Raw genomic sequence first — 18886 nt, 5'->3', positions numbered from 1 at the left:
CCTCTGCCTGCATTTGTGCTTCTGGGTCCAGAGGGATCAGATTCTAACCCAAGCCCCTGAAAATGGTTTGAGGATCAGAAGGTGTTGGTAGCTTTTACTTCCCCTGTTGTCCTGCCCTAGTGGAGCTCAGCAGCAGCATAAATGTACCTCCTCTTCTGGGATAAGGGGGAATCCAGAAATGAACAGGAAAAAGTTCCTGCATTCAAGAAGCTCACCTTCTGGAGGCCACGAAGAAAAGGAACAAGCTGACACTGTATATAACAGTCAGGTGGTTAGTATTATGAAGAGAGAAAGCAAAGTAAGAGGACGGAGATAAGCAGATTGTCTGTAGGACCTCTGGAGATGTAACATTGAGGGGGCCTGAATTAGGGAAGACTCAGGGGAAGAGCACCCCACACTTGGAGTCTATGGGAGAGGGTGCGTTGTGGTGGGCATGTGATGAGTGAGCTGGGGGTGTGGACCAGTTCAGGTAGGGCTTTGTGGGTCATAGGAAAGGCTTAGGATTTGGTTCAAATGCATTGAGAGGCTATGAGAGGATTGAGAGCAGTGACTGGATCTGGTTCCCATTGAAAAGGTAAAAACTGCCCTTCATTAGCTGTGTTGAGAATTAATTAGAGGTGGGGCCAGGTGGGGTGGGAGGCCAGTTGGGAAGCTACAGTGGTACTGCAGCAGTCTGAAGAGGATGTGTGAGGGGCTGGCAGCAGAGGTGCTCACACAGCCATTTTTGGGATGGGCATTTGAAGGAAGCACTGATGTCTTGCTGGTGGGTTGGTTGTGGTGTGAGATAGCAATGGACATGGTGATGTTTACTGAGGGGAAACCAAGCAGGGAGGAGCAAGAGCTGAGCAGTGTCCAGGAAACATGGGGAAACTGAGTGGGCCATGAGCGTACTGCTGTTTTATCACCTACGTGAAGTCACGGGGTTCTGGCCTCCATGGGTTGGGGAAGCTCTTACTGAGCCAACTGGATTATCAGATGTCTGTAGCTATGGCGATTGGGGTTGGTGCATAGATCTTGTTTAATCCAGTTGTGTTCAAATTTGGAACTTTCATTTGGAGCTGTTGGGAAGAGAAGTAGCTGTGTAGGGTAGGAGGAGCTGCTGGTTGTCATTTTACCACCATAATATGGTGGTGGGGGGGGGGCGAGGAGATTTTTTTTTCCAGGTAAAGGAGAGTAAGAAAGAGCCAGGACAGTATTGTTTGGACTTCAGCATTCAGCCTTGCCTTGTTGGCCAGGTCCCCCCTTTTGAGCTAGTTTGAGTTTTTCTTACATTTGCCTCTAGACTAACAAATATGGACACACTGAAGGCTAGGTGAGGGCATAGGAGGAAGAGTGGATGGATGCATTTCAGGTATCCCCAGTCCCTGGATAAGCCACATGGCACACTAGAGAGAAAGAGACTCCAGAAGTTGCCACCCACTTGCCACACAAAAGCTATAGGTTTTGAGACCTAGTGACCAACAGCAACATGTCACTGAAGTGGGCCTCACAGTTTCCTTCTTGCCCTGACCTGAGTCACCACCACAGACAGGGCAGCACCAGGAAGGAGGTAGATGCCCTTGGGGGAAGTCACCTCACATTCCTGAGGGTGTGGAGGCTCAGCCTGGTCTTTAGAGGTCATAGGATCTTCCCCAATTTTGCCCTTCCCAGGGCCTCCTCACTGGGAAAGCATGATATGGACAGAACCCTGGCAGGTTTCTGCTGTTGGAGGCAGGGTGACAGTGGTGTAGAGAGTTTGCTCCTCTCTCATGCTGGCTTCCCTGGCCCCCTCCCCAACCCCTCCAAATCCTTCGCATCTCTCATTTCTTGCTTCCCCAGCCTTCTCCCCCTCCTTCCTATCTTCCAGTCCTTGCTCATCTGGTTGCTGTCCAGCTCTCAGTGCTGAAATCCACCTTCCAGATGTAGAGACCTCTCAGGCCTAGTCACTTTCTGCTCACCACCACCCCTACAAGAAGGAGCAGTGATAGGACTTTTCTCCCTGGGAATGGAGGGAAGGATCTCAGAACCCAAGGGCTGTGGGTCTCCCCAGAGAAGCAATCTGGCTTTATTTTAATTTATAATCGTTCATTCATGAGCATTTATTTAGTATTTGCTATGTGATGGCACTATTTAGCATCTGGGGACACAAAGAAAATGCTCAGACACTGCTTATAAGGAACTGGATGAGGGAAGAGACAGGCTAGCGAACAAGTGATGGTATGAGATCAGGTAACAGCCACAATGAAAATCTATAAAGAGCAATAGAGTGTCCCAGGGAGCAGGATCCATCAAGTCGACCCCAGGTCTTGTGGGAAGGACCATGCTGGAGTTAGCAGGCCACAGTCACATATCGGGTTGGAGCTGCTGCAGGAGAAATGTCCAGGGCAGAGGCTGAGAGGAAGGGGCCATCTTAGCACGGCCCATTTCTGGGAGACCCACTGTCCACTGTAGGTGCTAGGGCTGTTAAGGGACACATTGGGATCCTCACTGGCTTCTCTTTTTCCTTGCCACCCCTTCCTGAAGGGGAAAGGGATCAGAATGGTGGGGATGGGGTGGGGTCAGGAGAAGAGACCCTGGAGTGCTGGCACCATTGTAGCTGAGGGTCACCCACAGTAGTCTTGAGAGGCTTGCATCTTGTCCCTTTACTCCAGCTACCAGGAGCTCACTCCTGCCATGCTTATCCCAGGCCCTTCATTCCCTCACCTACCACACCTTCAGAACCTCCCTTGGATGTTCTTAGCCCCTATGGTGACTCCTTCTTGACCATTGGCTGGAGTCTGAGCTGGTTTTGGTGGCACTGAAGGCCCTGGCACCCTTCTTGACCCCAGGGGCACTAGGATCACAAACAGTCTCCTTGCTGTCTGAGCTTCCTTCCTGGGCTTCAACCCTTGAGTTGCCCCAGGCCTCAGATGTAGGATCTTTCCTATACCCTCAGAGTGTAGGGTCTTTTCTATCCTTTCACTCCTTAAATGCACAGAGACCCAAAAATGAGGATCATAGTTGCTCTGACTAGTTAGTAAAATTTACATGCAACAAACTTGCTTGGTATGGTAGATTAGGTTTTAAAGTTTAAAAAATTATCGTACAATAAAATTGACTTTGGAAGGGGTATACAGTTCTGTAAGTGAGAAATTATAATGTATATAAATTCATGTAACCACCATCACAACCACAATGAAAATTAGTTGTCTCAGCTGGGGATTTAGCTCAGTGGTTCTGCCACCTGCCTTGCAAGCGGAAGGATCCGAGTTCGATCCCTGGTACCAAAAAAAAAAAAAAAGAAAGAAAATTAGTTGTCTAAAAAAATCCCTGTGCCCCCCTTTTTTTCCTTGTGATGCTTGGGATGGGACTTAGGGCCTCCTGCAACCAGACAAATGCTCTACCCCTGAGCTACATACATAGTCTTCTACCCTGTCTAGTCAGACTTTACTTATCACTAACTGTGGCAACCACTAAGCTCTTTTTGAGAATATCACATAAATGGAATCCTATGGTAGACAACTTTTTTTTTTTTGATACTGGGGATCGAACCGGGGATCATCCTTGTGCTTGTGAGGCAGGCGGCAGAACCACTGAGCTAAATCCCCAGCCCTAGTAGGCAACTTTTGAGGCTGGTTCCTCTTCCTTCTCTTCCTCTTCCTCCCCTCCCCTTTTCTTTCTCTTCTTCTTCTAGGATCTTTTCTCTTCTCTTCTAGGAACTTTTATTATTTCAAATCCAGAGAGCAACCACCTGCCTGATGTCACAAGGATGTGGACCAGCCCAGATTTGCTCTCAGATTTGCCTACACACAGAACCCAGGACCTTAAACCATGGCCTTAGAGCAGTTGAGAGTGACCCTGTTCTCCTTGGGCCTAGCCACAGTGCTCCAGTCCCACTGTTTTGAGGTGGGGATCAGCAGCACAGGGAGACTATTGTTAATAGAGCCCTGGGCCCTGCAGGGTCCTGGAGAAATAACAGGGCAGGGATGTCTGTAGCTCTATGGGGGCATCAGTGGGCCTGGTACCTGGGAGGAGACAGTGCAGGTGCAAGGGCAGCCTGGGCAGGGGTCAGGCAGAGGCGTCGGAGGAGGGCTTCGTCCAGGATCTGTATTTGGGGCTTGGTGCTCTCAGCTGGCATCAGAAAGCACTAGCCCAGGGCAGTGCTCACATGAACAGAATAAGTGATCCCCAAAGCAGGGGGCAGAGCTGTGGTATCAGGTGCATCTGCAGCTGACTAGGGAACAGTTAGGGACTGGCTGCTTCTGGGTCAGGGCACATGAGGCTGGCTTCTGTGACTTGGCTCAGTGTCTTTGGAAGTCATTCCTACCACTACATCCTTTTTATTACTAAGTAGGGTTCTATTGGGTGGATGGGCCCCAGCTTATTCTTTCGTATTGTGATGGACATTTGGTGACCATGAATAGAACTGCTATGAACATTTGTGAACACAGGTTTTCATTTCTCTAGGGTAAATACCAAGGAGCTGGGTTGCTGAGTCGTACGTTTATAAGAAACTGCCTGTTTTTTGTAGTAATTGTACTATTTTGCATCTTCATCAACTGTTTTGCAGTTTGAGATTGAACCCAGGGCCTTTACAGTGAGCTACATACCCTAATCCTTTAATTAAAATATTTTTGGTACTGGAATTTGAACTCGGGACCTTCCACTTTCGAGGCAGGCGGCAGAACCACTGAGCTAAATCCCCAGCCCTAAAAAATTTTTGTTTTTTTCGGTACCGGGGATCAAACTCAGGACCTTGCACTTGTGAGACAGGTGGCAGAACCACTGAGCTAGATCCCTGGCCCTTTTCTGTGGTTTTTGAGGTAGGTCTTGCTGTGCCTTTTAGACTGGCCTTAAACTCACTATGTAGCCCAGGCTGGCCTTGAACTCAGAGTAATCCTCCTGTCTCAGCCTCCCAAGTAGTGAGATTACAGGCGTGCACCACCACACTTAGCTCTTGATTTTGAGACAGGTTTTTGCTAAGTTGCCAAGTTCCCAGTATGGGTTCAAACTTGCAATTTTCTTGCTTCATCTTCCAAGAGTGCCGGGATTACAGGCATTTGCTACCACATCTGGCCCCACCAACAATTTATGAGTTCTGGTTGCTCTATATCCTCACCAGCATAATTATTGTCAGTATTTTAATTTTTAATCATTTAAATAAAAAAGTAGTGGCTAATTTTAGTGTTAATTTGTATTTCCCAGTGGACAATCCTAGTGGGCTATCTTTTCTTGTGGTTACTTTCCATATATATATATATATTTTTTTTTTTTTTTTTCTTTTTTTTTTTTGTTGTTGTTATTTTGTACCGGGGATCGAACTTGGGTCCTTGTGCTTGCGCAGCAGGCAGCAAAACTACTGAGCTAAATCCCCAGCCCACTTATATATCTTCTTTGGGGAAGTGTCTGTTCAAATCTTATTTATTTAATATTCAGTTGATTGCCCTGTTTTTGGTGATACTCAGGGCTGAACCCAGGGCCTTACACATGCTATGCAGGAGCTCTACCACTGATGTACATCCCCAACATATAAATTTCCTAGGCTAGGATTGAATTTTTGAGCCTCCTCTCTCCCTAGAATGGTGGGATTACAGGCATGTGCCACTACGCCCATCTGCCTTTATTTTTTTCTCAAATTTTGGTGTTCTCAAACTTCCAGTATAGTGTTGAATAGGAGTGGTGAGAGTGGACTCATTGTCTTACTCCTGATCATAAGGAGGAAGCATTTAAATTTTCACCATTAAGAGTTATTTTATCTGTTGGTTCTTTTAGGAACTTTATACATTAAGAAGTACTCTTTATTCCTAGTTTGCTAAGGTTTTTTTTATCATATACTGATGAATTTTTTCAAATAGTCTTTCTGAATCAGTTGAATGATCATGTGGTTTTCTTTAGTCTGTTTCTTTTTTTTTGCTTAAATTCTTTTATTGGTACATTTTAGGTATACAATACATTTACATTTATTATTGGGTGCTTGTACCTGTACATGATATATCTTGGTTCTTATTTATTCCCCATTACCAGTGCGCCCTTCACCCCCTCCACCCTTCCCTATGTACACAGATTTGTTTCCATTTTTTAATTTTCTCATACTTTTTCCTTTCCCTTCTTTCCCCCCCCCCCCCACTTCCCCTACCCCTTTGGACCTTTTCCTATTTCAAAGTATCAATTATTAGTTATTAATCCTTTTAGTCCTTATTTACACTTTCACACTAGAGAAACTATTCAGTATTTACACGTGTGTCCTACTTATTTCACTTAAGAGTATGGCCTCAGTATGCATCCATTTAGCTATAAATGTCTCTAGTTTCTCATTCTCTATGGCTGAGTAGTACTCCATTTTATAAGAAAACCACATCTTCTTTATCCAGTTTCCAGTTGATGGGCACTTGGGCTGCTTCCAAGCTTTAGCTATTATGAACTGTGCCGCTATAAACATGGGTGCACATATATCACTGTGGTATGATTCTTTTAATTCTTTTGGGAAGATACCCAGCAGGGGAATAGCTGGGTCAAATGAGACCTCTAGCCCTAGTTCTTTGAGGTATCTCCATATACTGATTTCTACAGTGGTTGCACCAGTCTGCACTCCCACCAACAGTGGAGGTTTCCTTTCTCCCCACACCCCCACCTGCATTTGTTACTGGTTGATTTCTTGATAGCAGCCATTCTTTCTGGGGTGAGGTGGAATCTCAGCATTGTTTTCATCTGTATCTCTCGAATAACCAGTGCTGTTGAACATTTTTTCATATATTTATTTGCTGCTTTTACTTCTTTGTTTGAGAAATGTCTGTTCATTTCAGATGCTCATTTTTTAATTGGGTCTTTAAATTTGTGGGGTCTGATTTTTTTCAGTTCTTTATATATTCTAGATGGTAGTCCTTTGTCTGAGGTACAGCTGGTAAAATTTTTTCCCCCCATTGTAGGTTGTCTCTTAGCTCTGTTGGTGGTTTTTCTTGCTGTGCAGAAGCTTTTTAATAAGATGAGATCCCAGTTGTTGATTCTTTATGCTAGTTCCCATGCTACTGAGGTTTCATTCATAAAGTCTTTTCCTATGCCAGTGTCTTCAAGAGTTCTACCAAATTTATCTTCCAGCAAGTTTAGTGTTTCTGTCTTAATATTTAGATCTTTAATCTATTTTGATTTTAGTTTAGTGCATGGTGATAGTATGGGTCTAGTTTTAATCTTTGGCAGGTTGAAATCCAGTTTTTCCAACACCATTTATTAAATAGGCTATCTTTCCTCCAATGAGGGTAGTTGGCTCCTTTGTCAAAGATGAGGTGGCTGAGTATGTCTGGTGTTGTTTCTGCATTTTCTAATCTATTCCACTGATCCTCGGGTCTGTTTCTTTGCCAGTACCATGCTGTTTTTATCACAGTAGCTTTGTAATATAGTTTCAAGTTGGGGGTTGTGATACCCCCAGCCATGTCTCTGCTGCCCAGAATTGCTTTTGCTATTCTAGGTCTCTTCTGGTTCCAAATGAATTTTTGGATTGTTTTCTTTAGTTCTGTGAAGTATATTGTTGGAATTTCAATTGACATTGCATTAAATCTATATAGTAGTTTTGGAAGTATGGCCATTTTCACTATATTGGTTCTTCCTATCCAGGAACAAGGGATGTCTTTCCATTTTCCTATGTCCTCATTCATCTCCTTTTTCAGGCTGCTGTAGTTTTCAGTGTAGAGGTCTTTTGCTTCCTTTGTTAGACTGATTCCTAGATATTTCATTTTTTTGGGTGCTATTGTAAAAGGAATTGTTTCCTTAATTTCTCTCTCAGTGAGTCTGCTATTTGTATACAAGAAGGCTATTGTTTTGTGAGTGTTGACCTTGTATCCAGCTACTCTGCTGAATCTTTCAATTAAGTCTAGAAGTCCTTTGGTGGAGTTTTTTGGGTCTTCTATGTAAAGTATCATATCATCAGCAAATAATGACAGTTTATCTTCTTCCTTTCCTATCTTTATTCCTTTTATTTCTTTCTCTTTTCTAATTGCTGTGGCTAATGTTTCCAGAACTATATTGAACAGGAGTGGTGATAGTGGGCATCCTTGTCTTGTTCTTAGTTTTAGCATGAAAGTTTTCATTTTTTGACCATTTAGTATGATGTTGGCTGTTGGTTTTTCATAGATAGCCTTAATCAGGTTGAGATAAAGACCTTCTATTCCTATTTTCTGTAGGGTTTTTTTTTTTTTATCATGAATGAGTGCTGGATTTTGTCGAATGCTTTTTTTGCATCTATTGAGATGATCTTATGGTTTTTGTCCTTGGCTCTGTTAATATAGTGTATTACATTTATTCACATATGTTGAACCATCCTTGCATCCCTGGGATACATCCGACTTGGTCAGGGTGTATGATCTTCTTAATGAACCTCTGTATTCTGTTTGCCAGTATCTTGTTGAGGACTTTTGCATCTATGTTCATTAGGAAGATTGGCCTGTAGTTCTCTTTTTGGGTTGGGTCTTTCCCTGGTTTTGGAATCAAAGTAATACTTGCTTCTAGAAATGAATTTGAAAGTATTGCTTCCCTTTCAATTTCCTTGATGGGTTTAAAGTGTAATGGTGATTGTTCTTCTTTAAATGTCTTGTAGAATTCAGCAGTGAAGCCATCAGGACCTGGGCTTTTCTTTGTTGGTAAATTTTTTATTACATTTTCAATTTCATTGATTGTAATTGGGGTGATTAGAATTTCTATATCTTCTTCATTTAACTTTGGCAATTCATATGTATCTAGGAATCTGTCCATTTCTTCTGTGTTTTCCTTTTTATTAGAGTACAGGTTCTCAAAGTAGGCATTGATAATGCTCTGGATTTCTGCTGGGTCTGTTGTGACTTCACCTTTTTTGTTCTTAATTGCATGGATTTGAGCCTTTTTTCCCCTTTTTTTGATAAACTTGGCAAAGGTTTATTGATTTTATTTATTCTTTCAAAAAACCAACTCTTTGATTCATTGATTTTTTTGTTTGTGTCCTTCTCTTAGTCTTCATTGCATTGATTTCTGCTCTGATCTTTATAATTTCCTCTCTTGTATGAGCTTTGGGTTTTTTATGCTTTTCTTTTTGTAGGAGCTTGAAGTTCTGCATTATGTTATTTATTTGAGTTCTCTCTATTTTCCTAATATGGGCATTCACTGCTATGAATTTCCCTCATAGAACTGCTTTCATTGTGTCCCATAGATTCCTGTATGTTGTACTTGCATTATCATTTACTTGTAGAAACTAATTTCTTCTTAAATTTCTTCTGTGACCCATTGGTTATTTGGGAGAGTGTTATTCAATTTCCATGTGTTTGTGGGAGTTTTGCGGTTTCTTATGTTATTGATCTCCAATTTTAGTGTACTATGGTCTGAAAATATACAGGTGGTAACTTCAATTCTTTTACATTTACTTAGACATGTCCTATGAGCTAGCATGTGGTCTATTTTGGAGAATGACCCGTGTGCAGCTGAAAAGAATGTGTATTCTGATTTTGTGGGGGTGGAACACTCTGAAAACATCTACTAAGTCCATTTGTTCAAAATCTTGGTTCAGTTCTAGAATTTCATTGTTAATTTTTTGTCTAGATGATCTGTCTATTTGTGATAGTGGGGTATTGAAGTCCCCCACTACAATTGTATTATTGCTTATTTGGTTTTTCATGTCTATTAATATTTGTTTTGTATCATTGGGGGCATTCGTATTTGGTGCATATATATTTATGATTGTCATCTCTTCCTCTTGGACTGTTCCCTTCACAGGATGTAGTGACCATCTTTGTCTCTCTTAATTAGTTTTGGTTTCAAATCTACTTTGTCTGCAAATATGATTGCTACACCTGCTTTTTTCTGGGATCCTGTCACGTGTATAACTGTTTTCCATCCTTTTACTTTCAGTCTATGAATTTCTTTTTGAGTTAGGTGTGTTTCTTGTATACAGCATATTGCTGGATTTTGCTTCTTAATCCATTCTGTCAGTCTTTTTCTTTTGATTTGTGAATTGAGGCCATTAACATTGATAGTTATAATTGATAGATATTGACTCATCCTTGTCATGATGTTTTACTATTTGTTGGCTCTTTCATTTCTTATTTTTTCCCCGCTTTTCTCTTTAGTTTCTTACCTTGCCTAGTGGTTTCCCTCTGTTGGACCTCATGGAGTTGTGACCTTCATTATCTTTTTCTAGGATATTGTTTAGAATTGTTTGGAGTGCTGGTTTGGAGTTCATGAAATTTCTCAGGTGTTCGTCGTGGAAATATCTAATTTCCCCATCAATTTTGAAAGATAATTTTGCAGACAGCCACTCTGGTAGGTTCCCCGCATCAAGCTTCTCCCCAGGAAGCAGGCGCTTATGACCTGTGGGTTGGGTCTGTCAAGCCATTTCGCAGAACGTAGAGGATGGTATGCTTCAGTGACCTCTGAGAACATGAATATCTGTTTAGGCTTTTGGGGGGCGCTAATTGAGATGCTTTTCCTTAGGGTATTTCTCACAATTGAAGCCTGAGCGGAAAATAAAAGGCACGCCCAGCCCAATTTCCGGAGGATAGGAGATTGCGAAGGACAACCAGGAAGTGGCCGGGCTGGGAACTGTTCCCGGTTCTTTTCTCTGATCTTAAGTGTGCCTGCCGGGGTCCCTAGATAGCGATCCCGTTTCCCAACCTAGGCTGCAGCCCGGGCCCATCACTCCAGAGCTGCCATGTCCTTGGACTTCGAAGGCTATGAGCAGGTCTTTCCGTGCTCACCGTAGAGATCAACAGCAAGATTTTGAGGGTCCCTCGACTCCCATCTGGGGTTGCTTGAAGCCAGGATCTCTGAACTCACACCCCACTCATCTCTTGAAGCCCCAGTTAGTTCTGGAAGAGGTGGATGATGTCGTAAAGAATCCAAGTAAGGGAACAAGAGGAGAGAATCAAGGTAGTATGTACTACCAAGCTCTGCTGCCTCAGATTTTTGTGGAGAAAGTGGCTGATGGCCTTGTCGCTTCATGACACACCTTGACACATCACCTTGCCTCTTCTCTTCAGCTCTGCTTTTCTCCACTGCCCAAGATCATCTTGATTTTGTTGTCATTGCTGTCAAAGACTACTTCCTTTGAGTTGAATCCCAGAGCCTCAGAATATCAGTATTTGTGGTTTTAGTTGGATTTTTGCTCAATTTTAATTGTAATGATTTTAGTAGTAGACACATTTCTTTGTTTGGTGTAATGGCTTTTGAATTGAGAGACTGTTTTACCAAGTAACAGTCATCCCTGGGTGCAAAATTGTAAAAACTGTTTCAAAGAAAACAAATTTTGTTATAGTTGAGTTTTTCTTGCCTATAAATTGCGATGTAACAGTTCTTACTGCATAGAAGGAAACATTTGTATTGAATTGTTTTAACCCACCTGTAAACCCAATGGGGGCGTGAGGCTGAGGCAGGAGGATGAGAAGTTCTAGTCCAGCCTGGGCAGAGCAAGGATGAGCAAGATCTTGTCTCAAATTTTAGAAAGGGCTGGGGATGTAGCTTAGTGCCAGGGCCCTGTGTTTGTCCTGAGTACTGTAAAAATAAGTAGATTAATTAATTTTTTAAAAAGCTGTGGTTCTCCTTAACTGTAATATAGTGTAAGGCCCAAACTTGACAGCTACATTACAATTGAAAGAAGACTTCATTGCTTAAGACTAGAAAAATGCTTATTTGAATAATTAAATAACTTTAAAATGCAGTGGTTTTCCTTTTACTAATGAGGAAAACCCTTCATTGATTCCTTCATAATCTGCTTCTAATTAATACATAGAAAAAGATTTAAAAATGAATGTAGTTATGAATTTCAGGTATATATCTGTGGACCAATTGAAATTAATATGTATAACTATGGCAAAACAATATAATTAGAAGTAGTTATAAATCTCTCTCAGGGCATCATTAGGGGTTGTGGTGCTTAGCTAAAATTGACCCAGAGGAGACCAACTATAGTTTACTTGAGTTAAGAACATTAAAAATTGGAGCATGCCAGGCATGGTGGTGCACGCCTGTAATCCCAGCACTTGGGAGGCTGAGGCAAGACGATCACCATGAGTTCGAGGCCAGCCTGGAGTACATAGTGAGTTCAAGGCCAGCCTGCACTACAAAGCAAGATCCTGTCTCAAAAAACCATAAATAAATAAGTAAATAAATTAAAATTCTTAAAAAATTGGAGCAAACTTTCAAGCCAAAGCAGTTCATCCTTTAGCATATTAATTTATCTAAATTGAAGTTGAGTGGGTACAATCTATTGAAATGAACTTTACCATGTACTGTGGATATAAAATGTGTTAATGTTACTCCCACAGAAAACAGAAAAGATTTAATATTTTAAAACTTTATTTTAAAAATTTGATTAAACTGTGTTTTGTTAATAAAAAATCTGCTCTTAAAAAAAAAGATAATTTTGCAGGATACAACAGTCTAGGTTGGAAGTTATTTTCTTTTAGGGTGTGAAATACTTCACTCCAGGCTCTCCTTGATCTTTAGTCTGTTTCTATGATGGATTATACTGGCTGATTTTTGAATATTGAACCACTCTTACATTCCTAAGAGAATTACCTTTGACGGTGATGTATGATCTGTTGTATAACTGATTTTTAAAAACTTGATAGACTGTTTTTGTGGATTATTTTTATTTATATTTGATGATGAATACAGTCTGTAGTTTTATATTTTTGGAATATCTTTGTTTAGTTCTGATATTAAGGTAATTCTGACCTTTGGAAATTATTTGGAAAGGGTTCTCTTCTGTTCTATTCTCTGGAAAAGATTGTGTAGAATTGGTATTATTTTTTCCTTAAATATTTAGTAGAATGTGCTAGTGAAACCATTGTGGCTTGGAATTTTATTTTTTGGAAAAATTTTAACTTCAAAGCCACTTTCTAGTGTGAAGAAAAGAATTTTTTCTGGGAATTAAAAAAAGATGAAAGTCAGGTGTGGTGGCCACACCTGTAATCCCAGCACTCAGGAGGCTGAGGCAGCAGGATTGGTGTGAGTTTGAGGCCAGCGTGGGCTAAATACCAACCAAGTGCAAGGCTAGCCCAAACTACAAAGAAAGAACTTGTCTCAAAAAAATAAAAATAAAAAAATAAAAGGGCTGGCTTGGAAAGTGAAACTAACAACTTCTCTGTTCACAGAGAACTACACTGGGACCAGAAGCATCTTACGTAGTTGGAGATAGCAGGAAGAATGGGAGACACTGCTTCCCAAGTGGCACTCCAGAGTCAACAGTTGGTGAGTGACTGCAGTACAAGAACCTGAGGACAGTCACGCAGAGTAGGAGCTCATGGATGCCGTTGTAGGGAAGGGCTGGGTATTTGAACCTTGATCCCAGATCAGATCTTTGGCTGCTGCACACTGCCAAGTTCCCAGAGTGAATGAAGGAAAGATAGTCATGGGAGACTTCCAGCAGTGAGAGAGCAGACTGGGGGAAGTCTTACTGAGAGGGAGGGCTGGTAATCACAGACTCAGTTCCTGTGGGCAGACATCAGTTTCAGCCTGAGTCACACAGGATTGGAAGGTCCCACTGGCGCCATATTCCTACTGCTAAAGGGAGCCTCAAAACAGGGTCATATGGTATGTTATATCTCAGCCCTCATAGATACCACTGTAATGGATTAGCCTGTTACTCTGATAGCTGATTTGATTGCATGGGAATAATCCTCACTCAGTGGACAATTTAGTGCCAGTAAACCTATCTGCTGAGTCCACAATCACACCCAGGAAGAGGCATAGCAAGAGTTCCTAACCCAAGAACTCAGACTGGATCAAATTCTTCAAAAATGCCTGCAGTGTGGCAGAAAGAAGTCCTGAGTCTGAGTTGACTTCAGTGTTGCAGTAGAGTGATTAGAAGAGTTACTGAGGTGTGGGCATTCAGGCTATTAGGCAAAGAAGCTACTTGGGAATCACATGCAATGTCTCATTGGAATATCTAATCTGTGTCCTGTGGGACATCTTAGTGGTTTAACAGTTTTTTATGTCTCTTGGGTTATTTAGTAACATGGAGTTATGTTCTGTTATTTTATGGTTTCATGTGTTTATTAGGTTGTTACGCATGTATATTTGTTCTTTCATTGGCTCTGATTTAATAGGTGTCTAGGTTCTTTCCCTTGTCTCAGCTCCCTATCTAGTTTCTTCACCTTAAACCCCTGAGACAATGTTATTAACATATTTCTTTGTTCTTTTCCAAACACATAAACTCTTCCTCCCAAGTTTTGAAATTCACCATACTTAGCCCTCTCTGTCACTCCTATCTTCACGAGTATAATTCTTCAATCCTCCCGATCCTAAACCTTTAGTTCTTCTGTAACTCACCTAGATTATTTTCCTTCCCATAAGTAAGTGCTGATAACCATGTAGCTTTCCTCAGTCACAAAGTGAACCCCATTTCTCTCATACCTTACTCTTGCCCCCACAAAATAGCCTCTGAAAACTCTCAATGCTAAACCTTCAACTCAACTAAAAGTACTCCAATAAAATCAGTCTTTTCCTGCATCAGTCTTTTCTTCTCATCCACCACTGGTCTCCCTTTCAAACTTCCCCCTTAGTGCCTAACACTACTCATCAAGACACCTCTTATTCTCCCCGCCCCGCCCCACCTCACCTACCTCACTCCAGAGCAACCACAATAATAAACTCTCACAGTGTGCATAGAGAATAGGCAAAGGGGAAGAGTAACTGCAAGGGCTATCATATAGAAGTGTTGTAAGATTGAACCTCTGGATGCTGTTATAAATAGAAGCAATTCTTTCAGCAAAACATAGGGAAAGATCAAAATCACTTGAAGTAAATAATAGAAGGAGTAAATACTAGCACTGGACATGCATAGCTGAAAATTGTTCATGAGGAGGCAACATCCTACTAAAAATTTCTATATAAGTCACAAACTGTCCTCACTTCTCTGCAAGTTCCCAACTTGCAGTAAGACACCACTCCCCCAAAAAGGAGAAGAAAAAACGGGGCCAAAAAATACACACAGATACACATAAGAAAATGGGGAAACAAGGAAATAAAAGACCCTCAAACCTCCCCAACACTCCCAAGGCAGAGCATGGGCTCACAAAATGAGAAGAAACAAATACCAGGTTGAAGAAATCCATGAAAATTTCTTAAAAGGGATAAAGAAAATAGATGAGTTCAAAGAGGAAATGAACTAAAAGTTTATAGCAATTGCACTAAGAAATATGCCCATGATGAATTTCAGGGAAATAGGTAAAAAACTGGATGATCTAACCAAAGCAGTTCAAAAATTTGAACATAGGTTCAGCAAGGATATGGAATCCTTGAAAAATGTCAGATGGAAGTGCTTCAAAGAAAAAATAGTATAGAGGGCCGAGGATTTAGCTAGTGGCACCACACCTGCCTCACAAGCGCAAGGTCCTGAGTTTGATCCCCAGTACCCACCCAAAAGTATAGAATTCACACATTGAAGAAATGACCAATGTAAAGACAGAGTATCTGATATTGAGGATGAAAGAGTGAATTATGATAAAGAGCTCAAAGAAGTCAAAAAGAAAATAAGAGAACATGAGAAGACTAGCCAGCAGCTACTAGATGACAACAAGAAGACCAATCTAAGCCTAATCAGAGTTAGAGAAAAACTAGAAAATAGCATAGATGGATTCACTAATGTGGTTACAGAAATTGTGGAAGAACATTTCTCAAATATAAAGAGAGTTTAAAATACAAGTAAGTGAAGTTTATAGAACACCTAGCAGTTATGAAAAAAGAAGCTCACCAAGGCATATCCTCATTAAATTCACAGATGTCCAGCAAAAAAGCAGAATTTTAAAGGCAGCCAGAGAAAAACAAAACTCACATATAAAGGTAAACCATTTAAAGTCACAGCAGACTTCTCAACCCAAATCCTAAAGGCTAGAAGAGCTTGGACTAAGTATTTCAAGCTCCAAGAGCAAATAACTTCCACCCCAGATTAATTTACCCAGCAAAGCTGTCCTTCAAAATAGATGGAGAGGGCCGGAGGTTTAGCTCAGTGGCACTAGCTCCTGTCTGGCAAGTGTAAGGTCCTGAGTTCAATCCCTGGTTTCACAAAAAAGACAAAAAAAGGAGAAATAAGGTATTTCCATGAAACAGACCAGCTCAGAAGATATGTGAGTGTTAAACCAACTCTAGAGAAAATGCTTAAGAATATTCTTAACAGAAACAATGACTCAGACACAGCTAAAAACACAGAGGAAACTAATGAGGTCAATGGATAAAGAGCAGCAAAAAACATCAGGAAAAGAAATAAAGAATACACCTAACAGTTAAAGAAGGCAATGACAGTAAGTAAGCATCATACATCAGTAATACCTCTCAATGGCCTCAACTCTCCAATTAAAAGACATAGACTGGCAGACTGGATCAAAAAACAGAATCCAACAATCTCTTGTATTCCAGAAACTCATTTAATCCAGAAAGATATCCATAGACTAAAAATTAAAGATTAGAAAACAACATTTCATGCACCAGGACCCTGAAAACCAGCAGGAATATAAATTCTAATGTTAGTTGTGGTAAACTTCAAGTTAAAACTGATTAGAAGAGACAAAGAGGGTCACTGCATACTAGTTAAGGAAAAATACAACAAGAAGAGATAACACTGATAAAGGTATATGCACCAAATATTGGAGTACCTATTTATATAAAACAAAAACTTCTTAAAAGATCAAGTAAACACTAACACAATCATAGCAGGGGATTTTAAGACCCCACTTTTGCAGAGACAGATCAACCAAACAAAGAACCAATAAAGAGGTTTCAGAGCTGAACCACTCCCTTGAACATATGGACTTAATGGATATACACAGAGTATTCCACCCCTATATAACAGAGTATACATTTTTTTTTCAGCAGCACACGGTATTTTTTCCAAAATAGATCACGTACTAGTCCACAAGCCTGCTTAAGTAGATATAAAAGAATTGAAATTATCCCATGCATACTATCAGACCAATGTGCAATGAAAATAGAAATCAACAACAGATGAAATTTCAGAAAAGACAAAAGCTCCTGGAAAATTCACAATATACTCCTAAACCACCAGTGGGTTACAGAAGAAATCAAAGGAAAAAAAAAAAGAAATCAAAGAAGAGATTTAAAAATTTCAGGAAGTTAATGACTATACAACTCAACAAAACCTCTGGGATACTATGAAAGCAATCCTAAGAGGAAAATTCATTGATTAGTGCTCACCTTAGGAAAACAGAGTAAGCTCAAATAAATAACCTTATGAGAAATCTTGTGGTTTTTTTGGTATCGGGAATTGAACTCAGGTCCTTGCGCTTCCGCAGCAGGTGGCGGAACCACTGAGCTAAATCCCTGGCCAACCTTATGAGAAATCTTAAGTTACTTGAGAACAAACCAGCCCCAATCCAAAATTAAGGAGGGAAATTATAAAGATGAGAGTGGAAATCAATGAAATTGAGTGCCAAAAAAAATCAAGGAATCAAAGAGCTGATTCTTCAAAAGAATGAATAAAATAGGTAGGTCCCTAGCCAGACTACCAAGAGAAAACAAAAGACATCAATGCAATTAGAAATGGAAAAAGGCGAAATCACAGCAGACACTCACTGCAAATCCAGAAGATAATAACTACTTTGAAAAATTATACTCCAACAAATTAGCAAATTTTGAAGGAATAGATTCATAGACACATACAACCAAAAACTAATCCAAGAAGACATAAATACACTTAACAACCCAACAAGCAATGAAATTGACTCAGTAATTAATAATCTACCAACTAAAAAAAGCCCAGGATCTGATGGATTCACTGATGAATTCTACAAAACCTTTAAGTGTGTTATATCTCCAATACTCCCCAAGGTCTTCAAAGAAATTGAAAGAAATGGAGTGCTCCCAAACTCGTTTATGGAAGTCAGTATCATCCTGATCCCAAAATTGGATAAAGACCCACCTAAAATAGAGAGCTTTAGGCCAATCTCCTTAATCAACATAGATGCAAAAATCCCCAATAAGATCTTAGCAAATAGAATGCAGCACATTATAAAAAAGATGATATATCATAATCAAATAAGTTTCATCCCAGAGATGCAAGGATGGTTCAACATATGTAAGCCAATAAATGTAATACATCACTTAAACAGGAACAAGGTAAAAAACCATATGATCATATCAATAGGTGCAGAAAAGGCTTTCAACAAAATCAATCACCCCTTCATGATAAAAAAACCCCTGAACAAAAAGGTATAGAAGGACTATACCTGAATATGATAAAAGCTACATATGACTAACCAATAACCAGCATCTTATTAAATGGGGAAAAACTAAAATCATTCCCCCTAAAATCAGGAACAGTACAAAGATGTCTACTATCACCTCTTTTATTCACATGGTACTTGAAACATTAGCCAGAGCAATTAGGCAAGAGAAAGAAAGAAAAGCGACACATTTAGGAAAGGAAGAACTCAAATTATCATTATTTGCAGATGACGTGATACTCTACATAGAAGACCCAAAGAATTCCACCAAAAAATATTTTAGAATTAATAACTAACTTCAGCAACGTAGCAGGATACAAAATGAACATGTGAAAATCGTTAGTATTTGTGTACACCAAGAATGAATAGAATGAGAAGGAAATTCTGAAAATAATACCATTCATAGTCACTTCAAGAAAAATGAAATATCTAGCAATTAACCTAACTAAGGAAGCAAAAAACCTCTACAAAGGAAACTACCAGTTCTCTGAAGAAGGAGATTAAAGAGGACATCAGAAATTGAAAAGATATTCCCTGCTCCTGGAAGAACCAATTTTGTTCAAATGGCCATGCTTCCAAAACTGTTATACAAGTTAAATTCAGTCACAATCAAAATACCAATAGCATACTTTACAGATCTAGGGAAATGAATCCTAAAATTCATATGGGACCAGAAGAGACCCAGAAAAGCAAAAATAATTTGGGCCATAAGAGCAGAGCAAGTGGCCTAGCAA

The 18886-nt window shown here is 40.3% G+C and overlaps 1 protein-coding gene across 1 annotated transcript in view; it reads left to right on the top strand.

The window, feature by feature from the left end:
* Positions 1–81: 81 nt before the first annotated feature.
* LOC101725172 (IQ domain-containing protein F5) overlaps positions 82–18886 on the top strand; it is a 66059-nt gene continuing 47254 nt past the window's right edge. The window contains exons 1-2 of the mRNA XM_021240372.2: positions 82–271; positions 13068–13164. Coding sequence (XP_021096031.1) covers positions 179–271; positions 13068–13164 — 190 coding nt within the window. The 5' untranslated portion in view covers positions 82–178. The remainder of the gene's footprint in view (positions 272–13067; positions 13165–18886) is intronic.

Source organism: Heterocephalus glaber, unplaced genomic scaffold, assembly GCF_053883595.1.
Source record: "Heterocephalus glaber isolate CG9 unplaced genomic scaffold, H.glaber_assembly_v1.0 deba00001504, whole genome shotgun sequence".
NCBI lineage: Eukaryota > Metazoa > Chordata > Mammalia > Rodentia > Bathyergidae > Heterocephalus > Heterocephalus glaber.
Note: the sequence above shows the minus strand (reverse complement) of the source record. Positions and strands in the feature narration are given on the sequence as shown.